This window comes from Sardina pilchardus, chromosome 11 (genome assembly GCF_963854185.1).
Source record: "Sardina pilchardus chromosome 11, fSarPil1.1, whole genome shotgun sequence".
Taxonomy (NCBI): domain Eukaryota; kingdom Metazoa; phylum Chordata; class Actinopteri; order Clupeiformes; family Clupeidae; genus Sardina; species Sardina pilchardus.
The window spans coordinates 21644191-21663130 of record NC_085004.1 but is presented as its reverse complement, the minus strand read 5'-3'; the positions used below and the strand labels follow the sequence as shown (position 1 = coordinate 21663130).

At 46.4% G+C, this 18940-nt stretch overlaps 1 protein-coding gene across 8 annotated transcripts in view; it reads right to left on the bottom strand.

Annotated features, from left to right (window-relative positions):
• The window catches only part of myo9aa (myosin IXAa), a 101546-nt gene that overhangs the window by 26277 nt on the left and 56329 nt on the right, over window positions 1-18940 (bottom strand). For 7 of the 8 annotated variants that reach the window (XM_062550070.1, XM_062550066.1, XM_062550069.1 and 4 more), the window contains exons 8-15: window positions 18500-18626; window positions 16248-16337; window positions 12907-13023; window positions 11985-12119; window positions 5552-5673; window positions 3743-3884; window positions 2213-2408; window positions 647-766 (exon numbers count right to left, since the gene is read on the bottom strand). In XM_062550070.1, the coding sequence (XP_062406054.1) occupies window positions 647-766; window positions 2213-2408; window positions 3743-3884; window positions 5552-5673; window positions 11985-12119; window positions 12907-13023; window positions 16248-16337; window positions 18500-18626 (1049 nt within the window). The remainder of the gene's footprint in view (window positions 1-646; window positions 767-2212; window positions 2409-3742; window positions 3885-5551; window positions 5674-11984; window positions 12120-12906; window positions 13024-16247; window positions 16338-18499; window positions 18627-18940) is intronic. The other variant, XM_062550071.1, reaches the window with a different exon arrangement.

Genomic DNA, 18940 nt, shown 5'->3' with positions numbered 1-18940 from the left:
GAGGGGCTGGGGTTCCTGGCTCGGTAGTAATGAGCCCGCCAGCACAATACGGGCACCAGGCTGGAACAGCTGAGGGGAACAAAAGCCAGCCGGACGAGGATGGCGCTCGGGGTAACTACATTTGGCACCAGCCAAAGGGCCAGGGTGGAGAGACAGAGAGAGAGAGAGAGAGAGAGAGAGAGAGAGAGAGAGAGAGAGAGAGAGAGAGAGAACAGGGGGAGTGAGTACCACTCAACATCAGCCATAACAGCTAGTCTTAGCTGACTGTGTTCATCTGTTTAATCTCCATCATGTTTAATTATGCATCCACAAAAGGGCCACTTTTGCCCCGCATTGCCAATTGGCTGAAGTGGCGAAAATGGAAGACACAATAAATATAATATAGGGTTAAGAATCAGAGGTCAGATCAAGACTATTCACAAAGGAGATGGAGACTTAAAAAATGGCTGATGCTTAGTGATCCCCTTTTCACCCACATTATAACCAAGAAATGAAACAATAGAATGAGATTCAGATAGACACGAACAGACAGACAGACAAACAGGCAAATAGACAGACAGACACACAGACAGAGATACAGACAGACAGACAGAACAGTAAACGATAAGACAAACAGAAAGAGAAGAGTGGGGGGTTGCAGCCTTACTGTACTTCTCCTCTTTGCACCTCTGCAGGATCTCTAAGCTTCTCTGATGCACAGGATGATGCAGAAAGCTAAAACTATCCACACTTTTCAACACTGCACATGGAGCCGTATCATCATGCCCTTGGGAAGCAAAAAGAAAAGAGAGAGAGAGAGACAGGGGAGAGGGAGAGAGAGAGAGAGAGAAAGACAGATTACACAGGGAGGAGTAAGAAGAACGGCCATCTATGAAGAGAAAACACCCCCTCGGGGGGCTCTCCAGAAGGTGGAGAGAAACAAACGCGCGCCGCTGCACTACGTTCCTATTTCAGGTCATTTTGGGGCGTCGTGGCGTAGGTCAGCGTGCCTCTGACACGTTGTGTTAGCGCTCCAGGGCGACCTCTCTGACCTCTGCTATTTTAAGACTGATGAGCTCACCTGTAATATGCATTCTCGACCCCACAGGGGCCTCCTGTCTTGGTTGACAGGGTTATTATGACTTAAGGGGGGGAGGCCCTGTTGATTTGATCGAATTAAGTCTCTGTGTGAACACATTCAATTGGATGTTTCACATTTCAAATGCTACATCAGATATCTGAGAGTCACTGTTGTAAAAACAACACACAAGGTCATATTAGCACAATTAGCATAGAATATACTGGGGAAATGGATTTTATTTTCTTCTTAAAATCAGTTTGTTTTTACAATCTGTGGGGGTCAGTTTAATTGTATGCAGACTCAAAGCATTCTCTTCTCACAATGTCAAACAAAATCAACTGGACTGGGAAAGTCCCCTACTTTTAACACCCTGATTTTAAAAAAAAAGACCCACTTTATTTCTAGAATCTGCAGTCTAAGTCAATGATCTAAACTATCAAAACAAATCAGTCCATGACACTATCTCAGAGGGGGGGGGTGGCCTAAAAGATGGACTTCATCCAGAATGACTGAAATTAGTCTTCGGTGCAGTCAAAGAGGTGGAAGCTGAGAGGATAGCTGAGAGGAAGTCAAGGCATTCTGAGAGCCAAAGCGACAGGTTCTAAAATGAAGGCACTAAATGCTATGCAAGTCTCGGAACGTACTGTATGCATGTACTGTATAGCCATCTAACGCACACGCTCAGTCAGTCACACAATCACACACAAACAGCACTTACGGTACTACATCACACAAAACAACCATCTACCCACACGTGCGGCAGATAATCGGCTACGGTATGATGATTAGTTCCTCAGCTGTAATTGCCGGGTTGCTGTGCTCGGTGATCTTAAGTCTGTGAATGCAGATCTCTTTGCAGGTTGGCAGAACAGCTGGCAGCTCGAGTGTATATCTGTCAGCTGCAGCATGATTATGTGGGTGGCTTACACCCCGGCTTTACATTACATACAGTGGGTGGTGAAGCTATGTACTCAGTCAACACTACACAGCTGGTACCAAACCAGAAATAATCCACCAAAAAATGCTATTTTCTGGAAGTAAACAATTTTTTTTTTTTAAACAGACCTTTACAATGGAAGCTGCCTATACATGAATTGTATATAACCGGAAGTATGTTGACGTAAAAGATATGAAGCCCCATGAAGTACTCACCACCCTTCTTCTCCACGTATCTCTTGCCGGCCATGCGGAAGGCCACCACTGCCCTGAAGTAGGCCCGCAGCACGGCCCAGCGGAAGGTGGCCACGGGGTGGATCCCGATCAGCCCGCCGATGAAGGCGTTCTTGCTGCTCTTCAGCAGGGCCACGATGTCCGGCCGCATGTGGTCCGTGTTCTTCTCCCTGAAGTCCTGCGAGGGCAGAACCGCGCACAAGAACGTGTGAGAACACATCAGGCTGCATCCATTCATCATCATCATCATCATTCCTTCCACTCTTTCGCCACCGTCCCCATGGGCTAACGCTCTCCGCCGCTGCCGTGACTTTGCCACGTTCACACACACGGAAACTGAGAACTCGGTGAGAACTCGCCCCGGAGAACGCGAGGGCAGGGTTCAGATGTGTTATTATATAAGACATGGAGAAAACAGCCACGCAAATCTTAAGAGGGATCAGCTCCTCATCGTGGGCTTCCAGACGGCCCTAACCTCACAGAGCAGCTTTAAGTACATTTAAGGACATTAAACGGGATCATTCCAGCCATTCCAACTTAACAGATGGGAAAGGGGAGACTATAGGAGCAAAAATCAAAGGGATCTTGTACTGCTGGCATTATAAGTTACTTATGCTGAGAAAAATTGTTCATTATTCAGAAAAAATTGCACAGCATGCGGTCACATGTTTTGGTTGATACAAAGAGGGCTGCCGCAAGCCACTTGGTGACAAATCATATAAATGTGATAATTAGTCTTCTTCTCCTCTTGGTCGATAAATCAAACATTTACATGGTCGCTTTGAGGGGAGCTGCATTTTTCGAAAGCAAAACTGAACAGCATCACAGAATAAGCACAAACATTACCAAAACAAAACACAAAAACCTCTGAGATACAAAGCATCCTGACACGGTGCCTTCAGCTTGTTAGTCACAGAGGAGGCAGTGTAGCGAGGACAAACAATTATGACACCTTTGAAAATAGCTGTCTGAGCCTGTTGTGGGCTTTACAGTCATCTGTGTGCCAGACTGCAGCATACTTCTGAGATATGAATATCCAGCTTGGCAACGGGCTAAAGGGACTGATTAAAATCATAGGGTACTGTAATATGCAATATGGTATGTGTCATTCCTCGCACATACAGTACATACACAAATGTGAGCATGAACATGTAGACAGACACACACACACACTGAGCTAAGGTCTCCTGATGCACGAGTTTCCAAGACTGAGTGAATCTCACTATATGCGTCACAGAGACCCATGTGTATGGTGTGATAGACAACTAAAATTCCTATACAAAGAGCACAACACCAAGGCAGACACAAGCAGACCAAATTCATATACAGTAGCCACTCCAAAGATCATCATAAGAAGATCCACTAACACTGTTTTACATTGTGTACACTTTGTATGGTTGGTGCTCAATAAAACATATTTGAAAAAAAAAAAAAAGAAAAAGAAGATCCACCAAGATGCAGAGGACCACAGACATGTTGGATGGAAAAGAGCAGATGGGGGATTGCACTCACCTTCACCCGGTACTTGACCTTGCCGGCGTAGTGGCGGATGATGAAGGCGGGCTCCATGACGGCCGGGAAGTCGATGTAGCTGTTCCCTTCATGCTGCCGCTTGAACTTGTCCAGCAGCGTCTGGTTGGTCGCTTGCGGGAAGCTGAGAGAGAGAGAGAGAGAGAAAGAATGAGAGAAGGAGAGAGAGAGAGAGAGAGAGAGAGAGAGAAAGAGAGAAAGAGAGAGGGAGAGAGTAAAATCAGAGTCCATTAGCGATAGCACCAATGCGATGTGGAGACAGGAGCAGGCTCTGTGGCTACAGGCAGGCCGATGCGAGGCCTCCATCACATATGATACAGGCCACGGCGATCAGGCTCATGACGTGGCTCCCTTGGGGGGTCTTGGGGCTCTGCGGCGCGGTCGGCGAGAGAAACATGTTACTTTTCACACAGCTAATTTCTCCTGCGTTGGCGAGGCGCTGGGCTGAATCAGTGTAATTAATAGGTCAGTGAGTCTGCCAGCGGCAGGGGGGGGGGGGGGGGGGATCTGTGCCTCGGGGCCCGTCTCTCTGTCTCTCTCCCACTCGCTCTGTCTCTGATTATTAGCCGTTTAGATGCACACACACACAGCTGCTGGAAGAGTGTGTGTGTGTGTGTCTATGTGTGTGTGTGTGTCACAACAAAGCCGCATGTGCAGAGTGACAGCCGGGTATGAGACTTAACACTCCTACCCCCTAACACACCCCGACCCCAACTGCATGCAGACACGCACACACACACACACACACACACACACACACACACACACACACACACACACACACACGCCCTAATTCTCCCGCCCCAGCACCGCCCCACATCTGGCTCACTGATGTCAACTGGGTGTGTGTTTGTCATTCTTCAAACGCACGTTGCTCTAGTTTGAATAAATGCAAATGAAGTCCCATAATGCATGAAGAGCGGCATTACGGAAGCGGCACGTGACCTGTTCGCGTCTGCGTAACCCTGCTTGAAGTGAGCGCAACAAAAATATGCCATTTCCCGACTGCTTAAATGGCTTCATTCTTTCGTAATGATCCACAGAGATGGCTGCGAGGAAGAACTGAGAGAAACACATTCTCTCTCTCACTCTCACTTTCTCTCTCTCTCTCTCTCTCTCTCTCTCTTTCTTTCTTTTTTTTGAAATCTGATAAACACATGCAGTTCCTCCAGACACCAGATCTCTGGGGCTTCTGCCGATACTTTTAGCAGAAGATCAACAACCAGAGAGGAAGCTCGACAGCGGTCCACAAAAAGAGGCCGGAGCTATGCGGCGCCCAGGGAGCGCGAGGGGACTCAGGTTTCCAGCCGCTTAGACGGAGCGGAATTCAGCCTCTTTTATCCCCCTTTTTTTATCAGGCTGGATGCGCATGATGGGACAGGACAAACGTGGCCTCGCTCTCTTCATTATTCATTGGCCACTTGACTTTACAGTAAAACATATCATCCGTGGTGGAGCAGAGCCACGGGGAGCAGAGCAGATGAGAGCACATGACAGATCCGACTTCAAGCCAACATGCTTAGTGCATGCAAACATTGTGCGGGGCGCACATAAATCACTTGACAAATCATTGCTCCCGTCATTGTTCCCTATTGGATGTAATGATAATGAATATGGCCATCTCCACAACCGCTACTGAAACGCTCCAGAGTCACAGTGTTCCACTGATTAACTGGTGCCTAGAGGGGAGAAAGAAGGACATTTCTGAAGGCTGTGCTGGAGGACGGCGAGGGGGAGAGACAGGGAAAGAGACAGAGACAGAGATATGGGTGGAGAGGTGTGATCACTCACTTGCACTCCTCGTCCAGTAGGTGGAGCAGTCCTGTGGGTTTCCTGCTGATGAGGTGGATGCAGCTGGTGTTGTCGATGTAGTCGATGTTGTGCCAGGTGATGCCCTCCGCCCGATACTCTTCCTGCACAAAACAAAGAGGGGGACACACATTTATGATCAGATTATCTAAAGCCTGTTGGCAATGCCATCATAAATATTAAGGATTACAGAGTTTGTGTCAGCAAAGGAGACATAAACCAGAGTAGTCAGGAGTCAAAAAGAGTTCATTAAATAATGTTCCATCAGGTTACCAAGCTGTAATGGCTGAACGGATGAAATTATTTGTATTTCTATAACAAAACAAATAACTTCTCGAGATCTGTGAAAAGTGGCAAAAACATTTTCAATCTCAGACACCCAATCTGTGACACAGCCTGAAAGACACACCCTCGTTTCTCTATGAAGACTTTAGCAGCAATGTGTTACATGACTGTATCCCATATGAAAAAAAAAAGAAAAACATTGTTATGCTGTAGGCATTTCTTCCGTCTCTGGTTCACTGCCAAAACAACAACACAACAGGCCGCCGCAGAGTGTTTCATGTTCGACTGCAGCTAGTTGTCCCTCTGCTTGGCTGTGCGCTCTGTGGTTTTAATAATATGAAAGGAATTCTTAACATTTTATGACTTTTTTTGGAATTGTTTAGTATTTTTTCCTTTTTTTTTTGCCGTTTCCTTGGTCTTCTGGGAAAGACAGGGGGACAATAAAGAATATAATCCGACCTGGGTTTAATAAAATCAAAAGGCGAATCGATGGAATCTGTTTATCCTCCTTTCCCCCCTCTCTGTTGAGACAAGACTATGACATGGACGAACGACTCTTTAATCTGCTTGGCTTAATTGATTCCCCAGAGGAGTATAAAAAAAGGAACTTGACAGCAAATAGATGGCAAATGCTACAAACCACATTTGTTCTTAATCACTCAGCGTAGCCTAATAAGGTATACATCTAAGGAATGGAATGAGCTGAAAAGTACAAGTCCCCGCCTTTTTATACTGTATGTTGTAATGAAAATATTTGGGCACCATGACGTCTACCGCGGACCCTTGAAAATGGTAACATACCAATGGCCTTGCGATACTCGTCTAGCGCCTTTTAGTATGTTTCAATCAAAATGTTGAAAACACATGACTTTGTGGTTTTAAAATCTTTAACAAAATGATAACCATTCATTGTCTGAGTTCATTCATTGTGAGTTTGCCTCACAAGAGGCAGCCTATTTTGTGGGCAAAATGAGTGACCATGGTCTAGCTACACTTCCTGGTCCCTAATACACTTTGTTATTAAACACAGGCTTTCCGTGAAGACAATTTCCTTTACTGCGTGAGTAGTCGTGGCTGACCACCATCTGAACTGTTCTTCTTGTGCGCTTGCAAATGTTCCCTTCATTTCCAGTGGAATCAATAGTGTCCCTGAACTGTGTGCTAGGCTGTTTTACAGAATGAAAATGACCATATTGTTAAGTTTCAACATTTTGTGGGCTGGGTACAATGCCAGTAATAATGACATGTTTGGGTCAAAACAATATTGTGTGTATGGTACAGCAACTTCACTTCCTTTAAAGACAGACAGCAATAATCACAATGATATGCTCTGTAGAAACGTCTAAACTCAATGCTGTCAATACATTAATCATCCACACAGGAGCACATGTGCAAACCATTTATCAACATACTGTACTTGTGCTATTGTACAGTGACATGGACATAGATAAAGACGGTACACACTTTCTCAGGGGATAGTGCATGTAAACAAAAGGAGAGAGAGAAAAAAAGAATGAGAGAGAGAAAGATTGAGTAAAAATGAAAACAAAACAAAGAAGGAAAGAGTCTTTTTTTTCCTTCTGCTGACTGTGTGGAGTGCCCATTATCAGCACTTCTCAATGCTGAAACTACAGAAGAACCAGTTAAAAGAATGCCAACTCTGCAACACGGGCTGTGAGCAGCACACCACACAATCCACGGAGAGTCTGAGAGCCGCAGCATTTTCTCCGTCTCGCGACGACTTTTCTCAGCGTGACGACTCTCCGTCGGGCTGATAAACATCGTTGAAATCCGTAAAAGGCGACGGAAGTCGACGGCAACCCTTATAATTTTCTCCGTAACCACCGATGGAGCTGGTGAAGGAAAAGGGCCCCGAAAAGAGGGCAATAATGGTAGCATTAATGGCGTAATGAGCATGTGGTGCCGTTTGGGCTCTCCGAGGCACTCCGGCGGGATTTACGAGGCGAGGCGGCAGATGGCATGCAGGCCGGGCACGGCGGAGGAGTGGGCTGGGCAGGGCACCCAAACAACTCTCACCCACGCTGGCCTCAGCGCAAAACTAATAACTGGCATTCTGGGTGATACCAACAGGGCCACACACACCACACACACACACACACACACACACACACACACACACACACACACACACACACACACACACACACACACACACACACACACACACACACACACACACACACACACACACACACACACACACACACACACACACACACACACACACACACACACACACACACACACACACACACACAGTAAACATTTGTCAACGGGAGATATTCAAGTGGCACAAGCATACCACTATGTGGCATGTAGCAAGTGGCACACACAGTATGGCACAAAAACACCGACACTTGCGCTCCCACAACCAAACATGATATTTCAGCAAATCAACCAGGCCCATATTAATACTTTATTTAAGAACAATACAAAAAAGCATCCAGGTAGTCAGCAAAGTTCCATGTTGAATAACATTATGCTTGTGAACATTTCTTATCTGTTGCGAAAGAGCAAAAAAAAAAGGCTTGGCGGGCCACCATCATAACACATCCTCACAAACCATAAACCATACGTGAATTTCCCATGAACGACACAACTTTCTCGGAGAAAAAATCCCCTTGACACTATGAGGGCTCACAAGATTCAGGAATTTCACAAACATGTCCTCACACTGCAAAGGCATGTATGAACTGACAGGATGCAACTCTTAAATGAGCCCAAACAAAAACACTGCTGAACTGTTTCAGTGTGGCGTCAGAGTTTAAGAAATGAAAATAAATAACATGTGCCTCAGTGACTGTTGGGCAGATTTACAATCTCTAGTGTGGTACACTGGGGGAAAAAACTGCACTGAGGAGCTAAAAGGAGACATTTCATATAGGTTCAGAATCTAGCACCTGTGCAAGGAACGGTGCTCGATACACACACCTATCTGCTACATTTGAAATCTCAGCACGATTCGCAAGATCGTAGGGCAAGATAACAAATGTCACAGAAAGGTAATTCTTCAGTTGTGACGCAATGGGACACACTGGGATTTCGCCATACCTTGTACGGTTATTTGCATAAAAGACATTTATTTTTGAAGCTGAAGCTGCATCACGGTGGGTTTCAGATGCTCCAGCCACGTTGAGCGGCCCTCTGAAACGGACGACCCACTTTTAATTTCAAGGTCCATGAAGCCAAGGACGTACAGTACAGTAAACAAAGACTGCAGATGTGAGGGAAGTGAAGACTTCCTGTATCTTCTGAGCCACTACTCTGCATCCCGTCCTCTGAATACTACAGTAAACACGTGGCCATTTTGACACACAGCCTCTTCAGCAAACCCATGGCAAGATCTCATCTGACCAACTCACACAACATGAGACACTGTGGTCCATAACATCTTAAGGTGACTTAAAACCTCTTATATATAAATGATATATTATTATATAAGTTATAAGTTCAATTCATTAAAAAATAGTAACAGTCCTTGTCAGTTTGCATGCTGGGGTTTCACCTCTCCTCCAAACAGAGCTGTGACGAGTCCAAATGAAAACTGGTCACAGGTTCACCGCTACAGCGCCCTGCCAGGTTCACCCCCCAGCAGCTCCTGGCCGGCAGTCATAGCGCAGCAGCGGATATCGGTCACGCGCGACTCACGGTGCGGGAGATACCCATCAATCTCCTGATTCATAATCTGTGCTAATGGAGCGGCCTCTCCAGGGAGCCCCAGTCTGGCTGCTTCTCGGAGAGTCTCTCTGATTTTCACTTAGTCACTGCTGTCTGGGGGTCTGGCCCGCTGCGCTCTGCTCCGCACCGCACCGCTCACGTGACTATCTGTAAAGCAATGTCATCACGCCAAGTACCACAACCATCACGGCCCGAAAATGAGAATTCCAGACCTGTTCTCCACAAAAGCATATAAATCTGTATTTTTTCCCCCTCCAGCAGTCTTCCTCCGCTCTCCTGTTAGCTATTTTCTCACACCTCCTTCACAATTATTATTATGTCTACACACACACACACTCCCTTTGCATTAACAAGTTGATGACTGAGCTCTTTCAGACATATCCGTACTGGAAACCTGCCGGCGGCCTGTTTTGAAGTTACAGTAACCGTGAGTGTCTGCCATGGCGCGTGCGTGTGCGCGCATGTGTGTGTGTGTGTGTGTGTGTGTGTGGTTGGCGCTGGTGTTTGTAAACACGTAGCAACACAGACTTGCCGTTCTCCCGGTCACTGCACCGCCTGATTTGCATTCGTCAGAGAGGCATGCGCCCGAGAGAGAGAGAGAGAGAGAGAGAGAGCGAGAGAGAGAGCTCGGCACAATCTGACAGGCAGGCAAGGCAAGGCTTCACCCGCTTCAGCTGTCACAACAACGCTGCCTCAAATTAGACGTTTGTCGACGCACTTCCCACACAATAATGAATCATAGATTATACCTACAGAATCTCGACTTCTTGTAAACGACTGGTTGCGTGATGATGAAACACAGCCGACTCTGTCCCTTTCTTGGATTTCTTCATTGTAATTTGTTTCCTCAGGCACGCCGCCGCTTTATTAAACATGAAAATATCGTCTCATCTCTGGTTTGATGCCAGTGTCTTGCTTCACAAGGTACTTGCGCCGCTGACGTAAACAGTCTTTAGGGCTCCATTGTCTCTTGCTTAGTTTAGGCAAAGCTTGCTGTGACAAGGGAGGAGCAATTAAGGTTTTGTTTTGTCTCAACCTTTCATAAACATTGCATTCTTTTTCTCTCTCTCTCAGGCGTGTCATTTCCTTTAAACCACTGGTCATCTGCACACACAGTGTCAAGTTCCCCTTTCGTGTAATTCTACGTATGCAATAACAATTGCACAAGTCTCTCATCCAAGGCTGCCTTTGCGTGGAAAATGATTCATTCTCTTGTCAAACTGCAATGGCTGGAGTGTGTAGCAGAACACATGATCTTGCTGTAGTCAACAGTAGGTGCATTGACTAATTCAAGGGCTTAGAAATGATGACAAACCAGTTGCGGTTTCTTCACATATTTACGGACGCACTTCTGCAGACGTGCCCTTGACAGGCTATAATTCTGCATGCCGTGTAAATCACCTTTTGTAAGCAGTGCTCCCTGGCCAAACATGCTGAGGAGAAGAGTCCCCCTTGTTAACAGTCGCTATTTGTGTGAAGTTTCTCGATTTGTCACCCGAGAGTAAAGCCAGCGGCTCGTTACGGCGGCAACCCCTGCAATCAGCACTGAAACCGCTGCTTAGCCTGATCCACCCATCAAACAAAAAGCATTCATCGCGAGCTCCCAGGGATCAAAGGAGAGACACTCATCTGGATGTCAGGGGCAGTCTTAAAAAATAAACTATTACAGAACTTCCGTCCCTCTGGGCGGTTCAAATAATTGCGTTTGTAAACACAATGTAAAGAGGGGATCTTGCACACCACAGACTTACAGTAAAGGTTCCATTTTGGTGTGTGGCCCACTATATTTCACAACGTCCAGGTCTTTCCAGGCAAAGGGGAGCAGGACACAATGGGGCCAGTGAGGATTTGGCATCTGCCATATGATCGAGTAGATGCCATTTGTCTAAATTTGTCAAAGAATGTTGTGAACATTCCGCACGCCCACAATGGCAGAATTTTGTTGCAGAACTTTGGCCATCTCTGTACTTACAACTCTGCTGGGGCTCATTTTGGTAACACAACACAAACACTACAGAGGCCAGCAGCTGTGAAGCAATCCGGCTAACTTTAGCTCGAGAGCTAAAACAATGACAACAATCCCACAGAAAATTACCAGGGTGTTGACATGCCAGAAAGGCACAAGAGTCTGGCAGCTTCTGCCAAGGCCTTGGGCGCGCATGCCGCAATGATATGCTCCCGGAAATCAAACGGATACTTATTTGAAATTATGAATGTATAATTGTTGATATATGTCCTCATTTAAAACACTGAACAATACTATGTGAGCGTGTTCAGTATTAGTACAAGGCAGGGAAAAACAACTGCTTATGAACAGACGACTGGGGGGGAAAAACAGGCTGCTATTATTTCTCACATATCTGCTGTTGGCCTGGTTACGGGGGATGGGGGGAGTTGTTTTTACAGTGCTACAATCAGCAGGAGGTTTTACCTGTTCAAGCTTAAAAATGTGTTGATTGAAGTAGTGCTGAAGCCGCTCGTTGGCAAAGTTGATGCAGAACTGTTCGAAGCTGTTGTTCTCATAGTCTTCAAATCCAAAGATATCAAGAACACCAATGGACAGGATCTAATTTAAAACAAGAAAGTTAAAAGGAGAGACAATATTAAAAAATACTTAAGGGCAATGATAAACATACCATAGGCAGCATGATAAAATGTGGAAAAAAGAAAATCGTTTTATGTAATTCCTAAATCATTTTAAATGATGCATGGTCCGACGGGATTCTGTTGGACGTGGCTTAAAATATCCTGTTATACAATGTTTTCATCCATAATTTAGAGCTTAAAGCTGCAATCTCCAGCAGCGCGAGCATGAAAAAAACACCAACACAGCACTACTAATCCCCATCAGGCACTCTGCCCCCGACTCAACTCTGAGCAACAGAGACGGTCCGTCTCCTCTGCTCCTTTAGCAATGATCTATAGGATGGCCACTGCTAAGCTTCATGCGAATACACTACTAGGGAAGGACATGTGTGTGTGGGGGGGGGGGGGGGTCATGCATGAAGACGACTGAGAATGGACCCAGTCCCACATAAGTATTTTCAGTGGAGACCTTTCAGACAGTTGCATTATAAGACCACTGTTTGGCACTGGGGAAAGCCCGAGTGCTGATATTGTGCCTCTACAAGTGTGGGAACCAGACAAAAAGGAAAGATGTCAAGGCTGAAAACCAAACACTTCTCTCGGTAATGAATGCCTGACTAATGCAAATCTCACATAAATAAGGCAGACCTAAGGAATGACATTAGCCAGGGGCCTTAGCCAAAAAATCATCCTGTTTTCATTGTCTGGATTTGAGCAGTTCCATGACCATGAAGCAACGATGGTGAAGACGTGACTCCTGGCCTCACCTCTGTGGACTCCTCCAGATCCCGGGCATTGAGCAGTGCGTGATTGATCCTGAACACTATCCAGTCGAACAGGGCACTGTACAGAGACTTGGCCATGGAGTCCCGTACGGTGCCAGCCTAGAAGAAAATGGCAGTTAACAACATGAGGTTATTTCAACTTACTCAAGTATATGTTTGTAGGACCTCTATCTAAGGTCCATCTTCTCTTCAAAGACTTATAACTGAAGTCGGCTTGTGGTAATAGTTAAAGGTCTGCCATTAAAGTCATGGTTAACCCCCAGTATGCATAGCTTTTGTTTTCAATTGCTTTAAAAGTAACTATTACATACAAGCTGTGTAAATATTTCCACTCTAAAAAAAAACCCACTGTCAAAATCGCTGCCGTATAGAAAAATGGACTTATAACAAATGGGCAAATCAACTGGAAAGACAAACATAGCGCAACTGATTACAAATACACCCCCAGAGTAAACCAAATGTAGCCTCATTTTCACAAATTAGAGCCTTTCAAGAGGTTCGCAAAAACAATCCACATGCTCTCCGCTAACAAACACAGATAACCAGATAAAGAGACATTTGTGCCTTCCATAAACGGAGAGGCATTTCTGTCAGGCCTGTCCAGCTGTGGTTTCTCATCACCGCATGGTCCACTCCTCTCCCTCTCTCTTTCTCCTGTGTCTGCTCGTGACTGGCCCCAGCTCCTCTACGGCTACAACGCCTGTTTATTTTCCTAAAGAACATCACAGGCTAAAGACCCCTAATTGCCCTTTTCCCACAATACACCCCGCCATCAACACATTCCAACAATTTCGCACCCTCATACGTTTTTGTTTATGTTATATAATGCACTTGCATTTGGGCATTACGTTTTTTTTTTTGGCTACGGAAAGCCTAGGCCCCGATGTGGTCGTGACTTCACCAAAAAAGCCCACGGCTGATGGTGTTGTTTAGCACAGAAACCCTGGGTGTTGCCATCACAGAGACAATATCTCGAGGGCCCTCAGAGTGAGGAGAGACACAGTCTGAGTGGAACAAGAGCGGCGACTCGCAAAGCCTCTTCAGCAGGCGGGCACCGGCGTTTACGTAAGCAACGCTTTGTTTTGTTTTGCTTATTTTGCCTCGAATTGTGCGGCTAGATTACCGCACCATTCATCAGTCGCCCCTTCACACCCCCGGCATTCACGCGGACGCCACTTCAGAAGTGCGCATTAACCGCGCCGCGTCTCACGGCAGAGCCGGAGCGGACAGACTGATGAGGGGTTTGGGTGGACAGCGCTGCCTCCGAGGCCGCCGCTGTTGCCGCCGTTGCTGCTGCACTTCCTGTTCTCGACCTCTTTTGCGATTTCGTTCTTGCTTTGATTGTTAAAGGCCACTAAGCCTTTCCCTCGAGGGAGAGCGGCAAATCCTCCGAGACTCCGGCAGACTTAATCAGCGTCTGTGATCCCAAAAAAGGGAACCGAACGCTGAGCGGAGGAGAGGAGAGGAGAGGAGAGGAGAGGAGAGGAGGGGGGGGGGGAAGAAGAAGAAGAAAAAGAAGAAACAGAAGTGACGGAACAGAGAAGGAATTAAAACAACTTGGAGGCTCAGAGTGTGTCTTGGAAAACACGGGACGCCATGGCACCAGTGCGCAACAGTTTGGGCGTCACTTGTTGAGGCGCCACATGTGCTACGTGTTTCCAGTAGGTCAGCAACATGTGGGGTCTGGAGGTAAAAGCAATAACACATCAACACAAGCCCTCTATGGAAGAGAAGACCTAAACGACCGAACATGCCGTCATGTGAATTCCCAATGTATGTTGTGGCATTTTTTTGGATATGACGCAAAGCACTGCCTATTCCCACTGTCACTTTGATTGAGCCGCTATGTTCCCCTTTTTGGCAAGAATGCTGCTCTTACACAAGCATTCGCCCGTGTTTACGCTCCGCAAAAAAGGGAGGCTAAAGGAGATCATTGTCTTCCATCACGGAGCTGCTCAGCCGTGAACCGCGGCGTGGTGCGGTGCCTGTGCATCGCTGTGTCGGCTGCGAGGCCGTGGATAAAAGAGATAAATTGCGTGTGACAGTTGGAGTATTCTTATCATCCCCTCGTGTCAGTACCTGCTGCTGCTGCGGTCATAACGCGCAGCATATTTCTTCACAGTGCAGTGCCTGCCGTGATAAGGGGACCCCCTTTCCCCCCTTCTCCACCGACAACTTCTTATCACTTCAATTACCAATCCTCGTCCAGATGGATTTCGGAACGATAAGCGGGGGGGGATATCTCTGGGGAATTTCCACGAGACAAAAAAAAGTCTGCCTCTTAACATAAGGATTTGCTTAACCCCTCAACGTGATGACAGCCCAGGGAAAATCTGAGACAACTGAGAAACGCTAGAGTGCTAGAGATCCCGTACGATACCGTTATGCTAGCCACAGAGCCACGACAGCCCACCATACATCACTTACACTAATACCTGTGAGCACAACTCCTCTCTTGTGGGTTAGGAGAAGTTTTAGGGGCTATGACCTCCTACACACCGACTCTCCCACAAACAAGTCTGGCCTTTGCAACGGCATGTTGTCTGGACTGTGAAGGCCAAGATTACGGGTCTGGACAGAGGCGTGGCGAAACAGCCTCTTAAACTACCGCGGCAACATCTGCTCCCACACATGTAACCCCTGCTTCCCCCCCAGAACCGGCTAGGTTTCATTCCAGCTGTATTACACGCATACACAAACACACAGGCGCAGAATCATAAATAACCACACACACACACACACACACACACACACACATACACGGTTATGCATACTCTTGCTGTTCAAAAGTTCCGGGTCACTTTCCATTTTACTTTAGAGACAGAACACCAGTTGCAGACTGCTTCTTCCCTACATGGGTCTCTTGCACAGCTTGGGGCTGTGCTCTGGGTCACTGTCTTTTCAGAGGGAAACGACTCAAATCAAGCACTGTCCACAGGGTGTGGTAGTGAGTAGCGAACTGGTGTGATAGCCTTCCTTCTTCAAGATTCCTTGTTATCCTGCAAGATTTCCCATGGGATCAACAGCATTGCACCACCAAAATCTAGAGGCGTCATACTGCAAACCCTCTCTGATCTAGAGACATGCTCCGTTTCCACAGAATCTTAAATCCTAACCCACTCAGGACTTTGTGTTTCGAGGGTTGTGACTTCTCCCACACTTGAACAACAAGTGCAGCTGAAGCTGCCAAAGTGCTCTCATTACAACGGATGACTTTAGGGTTCACAAGAATCTTGTAAACACACAAAAAAAACCCCGATAAACACAAACATCCTCTCCACTTCTGAAGCAGGAGGCGGTCTGAGCCTCCACAGAAGGGTTACCTCAGCCAGCTTGTATGGCACAATCAGCTTCTCCCCCACGGTCACGGTCTTCCGGGTGGTCAGAGCCTCGAAGAGCGTCTCCTCTCGAACCTGGGAACGGGAGGAAAATAAAGGAAATATTATATAATATGAAAGGCTACGCAGGGGTCTCGGCGCTGTCCAGGAGTCACCCCCCAGTAGTGACCACAGTGAGGTTTGATTCCCCCCCTAGTAAAAGCAGTCAGCAGTAAGCTGCTACCAGCACTGCTGGATACTAATGCAATTCAAGTACACAAAGTATACTTTATTTTACCTTAGAGTATTAGAGCAGAAATATTGCAAAAGAGCTTTCAGACATATACAATTAATATGATTAAAGTAAAATTTTTCCTTTTTGAGGGAATGAGGGAAATGCCTACATTCCATGCAACAGTAACCAAAGAACCTAAAATCGTGTGTACTACGTGGACTTGGTGTACTATGAGGAGTGGACTGTAAACTACACTTTGGTTATCTTCTGGCACTCCCACTATTTGATGGTTTTTCTCATGCTGACTGGAAGTTTCTGTCATCAGATATGAATCATGGTGGAAGTAAACACATGAATTAATGGCTCTGATGATTCAACATTCCTGTTCAGGTCTCGAACGAGGAATTTCTGTAAACATCCTGGTGCAGTGTGTAATTTATGTAAAAACTGATATTTTACTTCAAACCAAACTATTTCCTTGAAGAAACCGATATCCAGGTGCTGCTATTCAGCCTATAAGCTGGAAATGTATGCACAACATCAACACAGAATTCACTTTTATCATAAGAAAAATAATTCTAGCCACTGAGGAGAGGAAGTCAGCAGTTTGAACCACTGTGAAATGTGTACATATCTGGAACGGATCCAGGGAAACACTGAGAGGAGCTCCTACTCAGATTATCACCTGTTATATTTCATAACATTACCCTGTGTACCAAACTTTGCTAATAGCCTCCATCACATATATGGTTACTATGGCAACAGTTGCCAGCATTAAGGCACTGGACATGAGACACTTAGTATATTCTAAGGAGTTCCACCCACACGTTCTTATCCAGTGACTCAGAACATCCAGAACAATCAGTTCATGTTATTGACCGTTATATTATAAATGAGGCAGTTTAGAAACGCAAAGTCAGAACTGACTGACTGTGCCAAGATAGAAACTTGCTTACTCGTTCAGCTTCTGTTGGGTAGTAAATTCTCCCTCAGGGCTTTCAGTTATTACTCCCATCATAGTGCTACACCAGCGCACCAAGTGTGACAATGTGTCTATGTGCTATTGTGAATGCATGCATGTGTGTGTGTGTGTGTGTGTGTGTGTGTGTGTGTGTGTGTGTGTGTGTGTGTGTGTGTGTGTGTGTGTGTGTGTGTGTGTAGACAAATGGCCACACACACACACACACACACACACACACACACACACACACACACACACACACACACACACACACACACACACACACACACACAGTTCAGGGCTCAGAGGACCTGGATGGCCTCCCAGCCCAGGCGGCTGTCAGCACCCTCACGGCCTCAGTCGCCGACTGACTGGAGCTGAAGTGCAGAGCTGCTGGGACCCGCCGCTCCGTCTGGGACCGCAGTCAACAACCGCTCCAGTGCAACGTAACGTAACGCAACGCGCCACAGTACCGCTACAGCTTCCCGCTGACTGACACTCTAGATGGGCCATTTTTTTCCCTCCCTCTCGCTCCCCGTTCACACAAATGGCACAGTAGCATGCTGAACGGGGTCCAAATTGTGGTCATGTCAGATTTAATAAACGGTATCAGTGCCGAGTCAGCAGTGAAAGACCTCTGGCTGGTCTAGACCTGACATCAGACAGCTCACTATAGCACAAGCAGCACGGGCCGCACTGGAGCTCTGAGGCGCGTGCAAACACACACACACACACACACACACACACACATACATACTGTACACACATACACACAGGTTTCTCCATACGGAACACTTCCAGATTTCCACTTCCAGAAGATGAACGGATTTATTTGACAAATGCCTTTATTATGGCGAGAGATGTTTATATCATTTCTATACATGTCCCTCCACCCAAAAACAGAACCCCTGCTCTATGTGTTATATCAGGCATGAACTCCAACTGTGTATCATCCATAAAATTGTTTAAAAATAGGACATTTTAAAACATTACTTTAGATGAATCCAAGCTAGTTTTTGCGTCACTGTGGCCATTTGAAGTAAGCCAGACGAGTGAATTTACCTCCAACAGCTCAGAGACCACGGGCAGCACTTCAAGGTTGCAGATGTCGATGGAGTCGTCGCGGTACGTTTTCTTCTTGTACCGGATGTTCCCCAGGTGAAGGATGGCCGATAGCAAGGAGAAAATCCTGCGGAGGAGACACAACATCCATGATGCTCAGTCCAGTTAAAAAATGTACAGTTGCAATACAGCACATGGGCCAGTGATATCATCAGTAGCTCTCTCTCACACACACACAAGCTCACATTTCAATCCACGCTACAAGCCCCTAGTAATAGCATAGCCCTTTGGGGAGTCACTTGCACACACAGAAGAGGATAGCTTTTCGGGAGAGAGAGAGAGAGAGTGAGAGAGAGAGAGAAAGAAAGAGAGAGAGAAAGTGTGTGTGTCACTCTATTGCTGTTTGTGTGAGAGAGGGAGGGAGAGAGATGTGGATCTAAC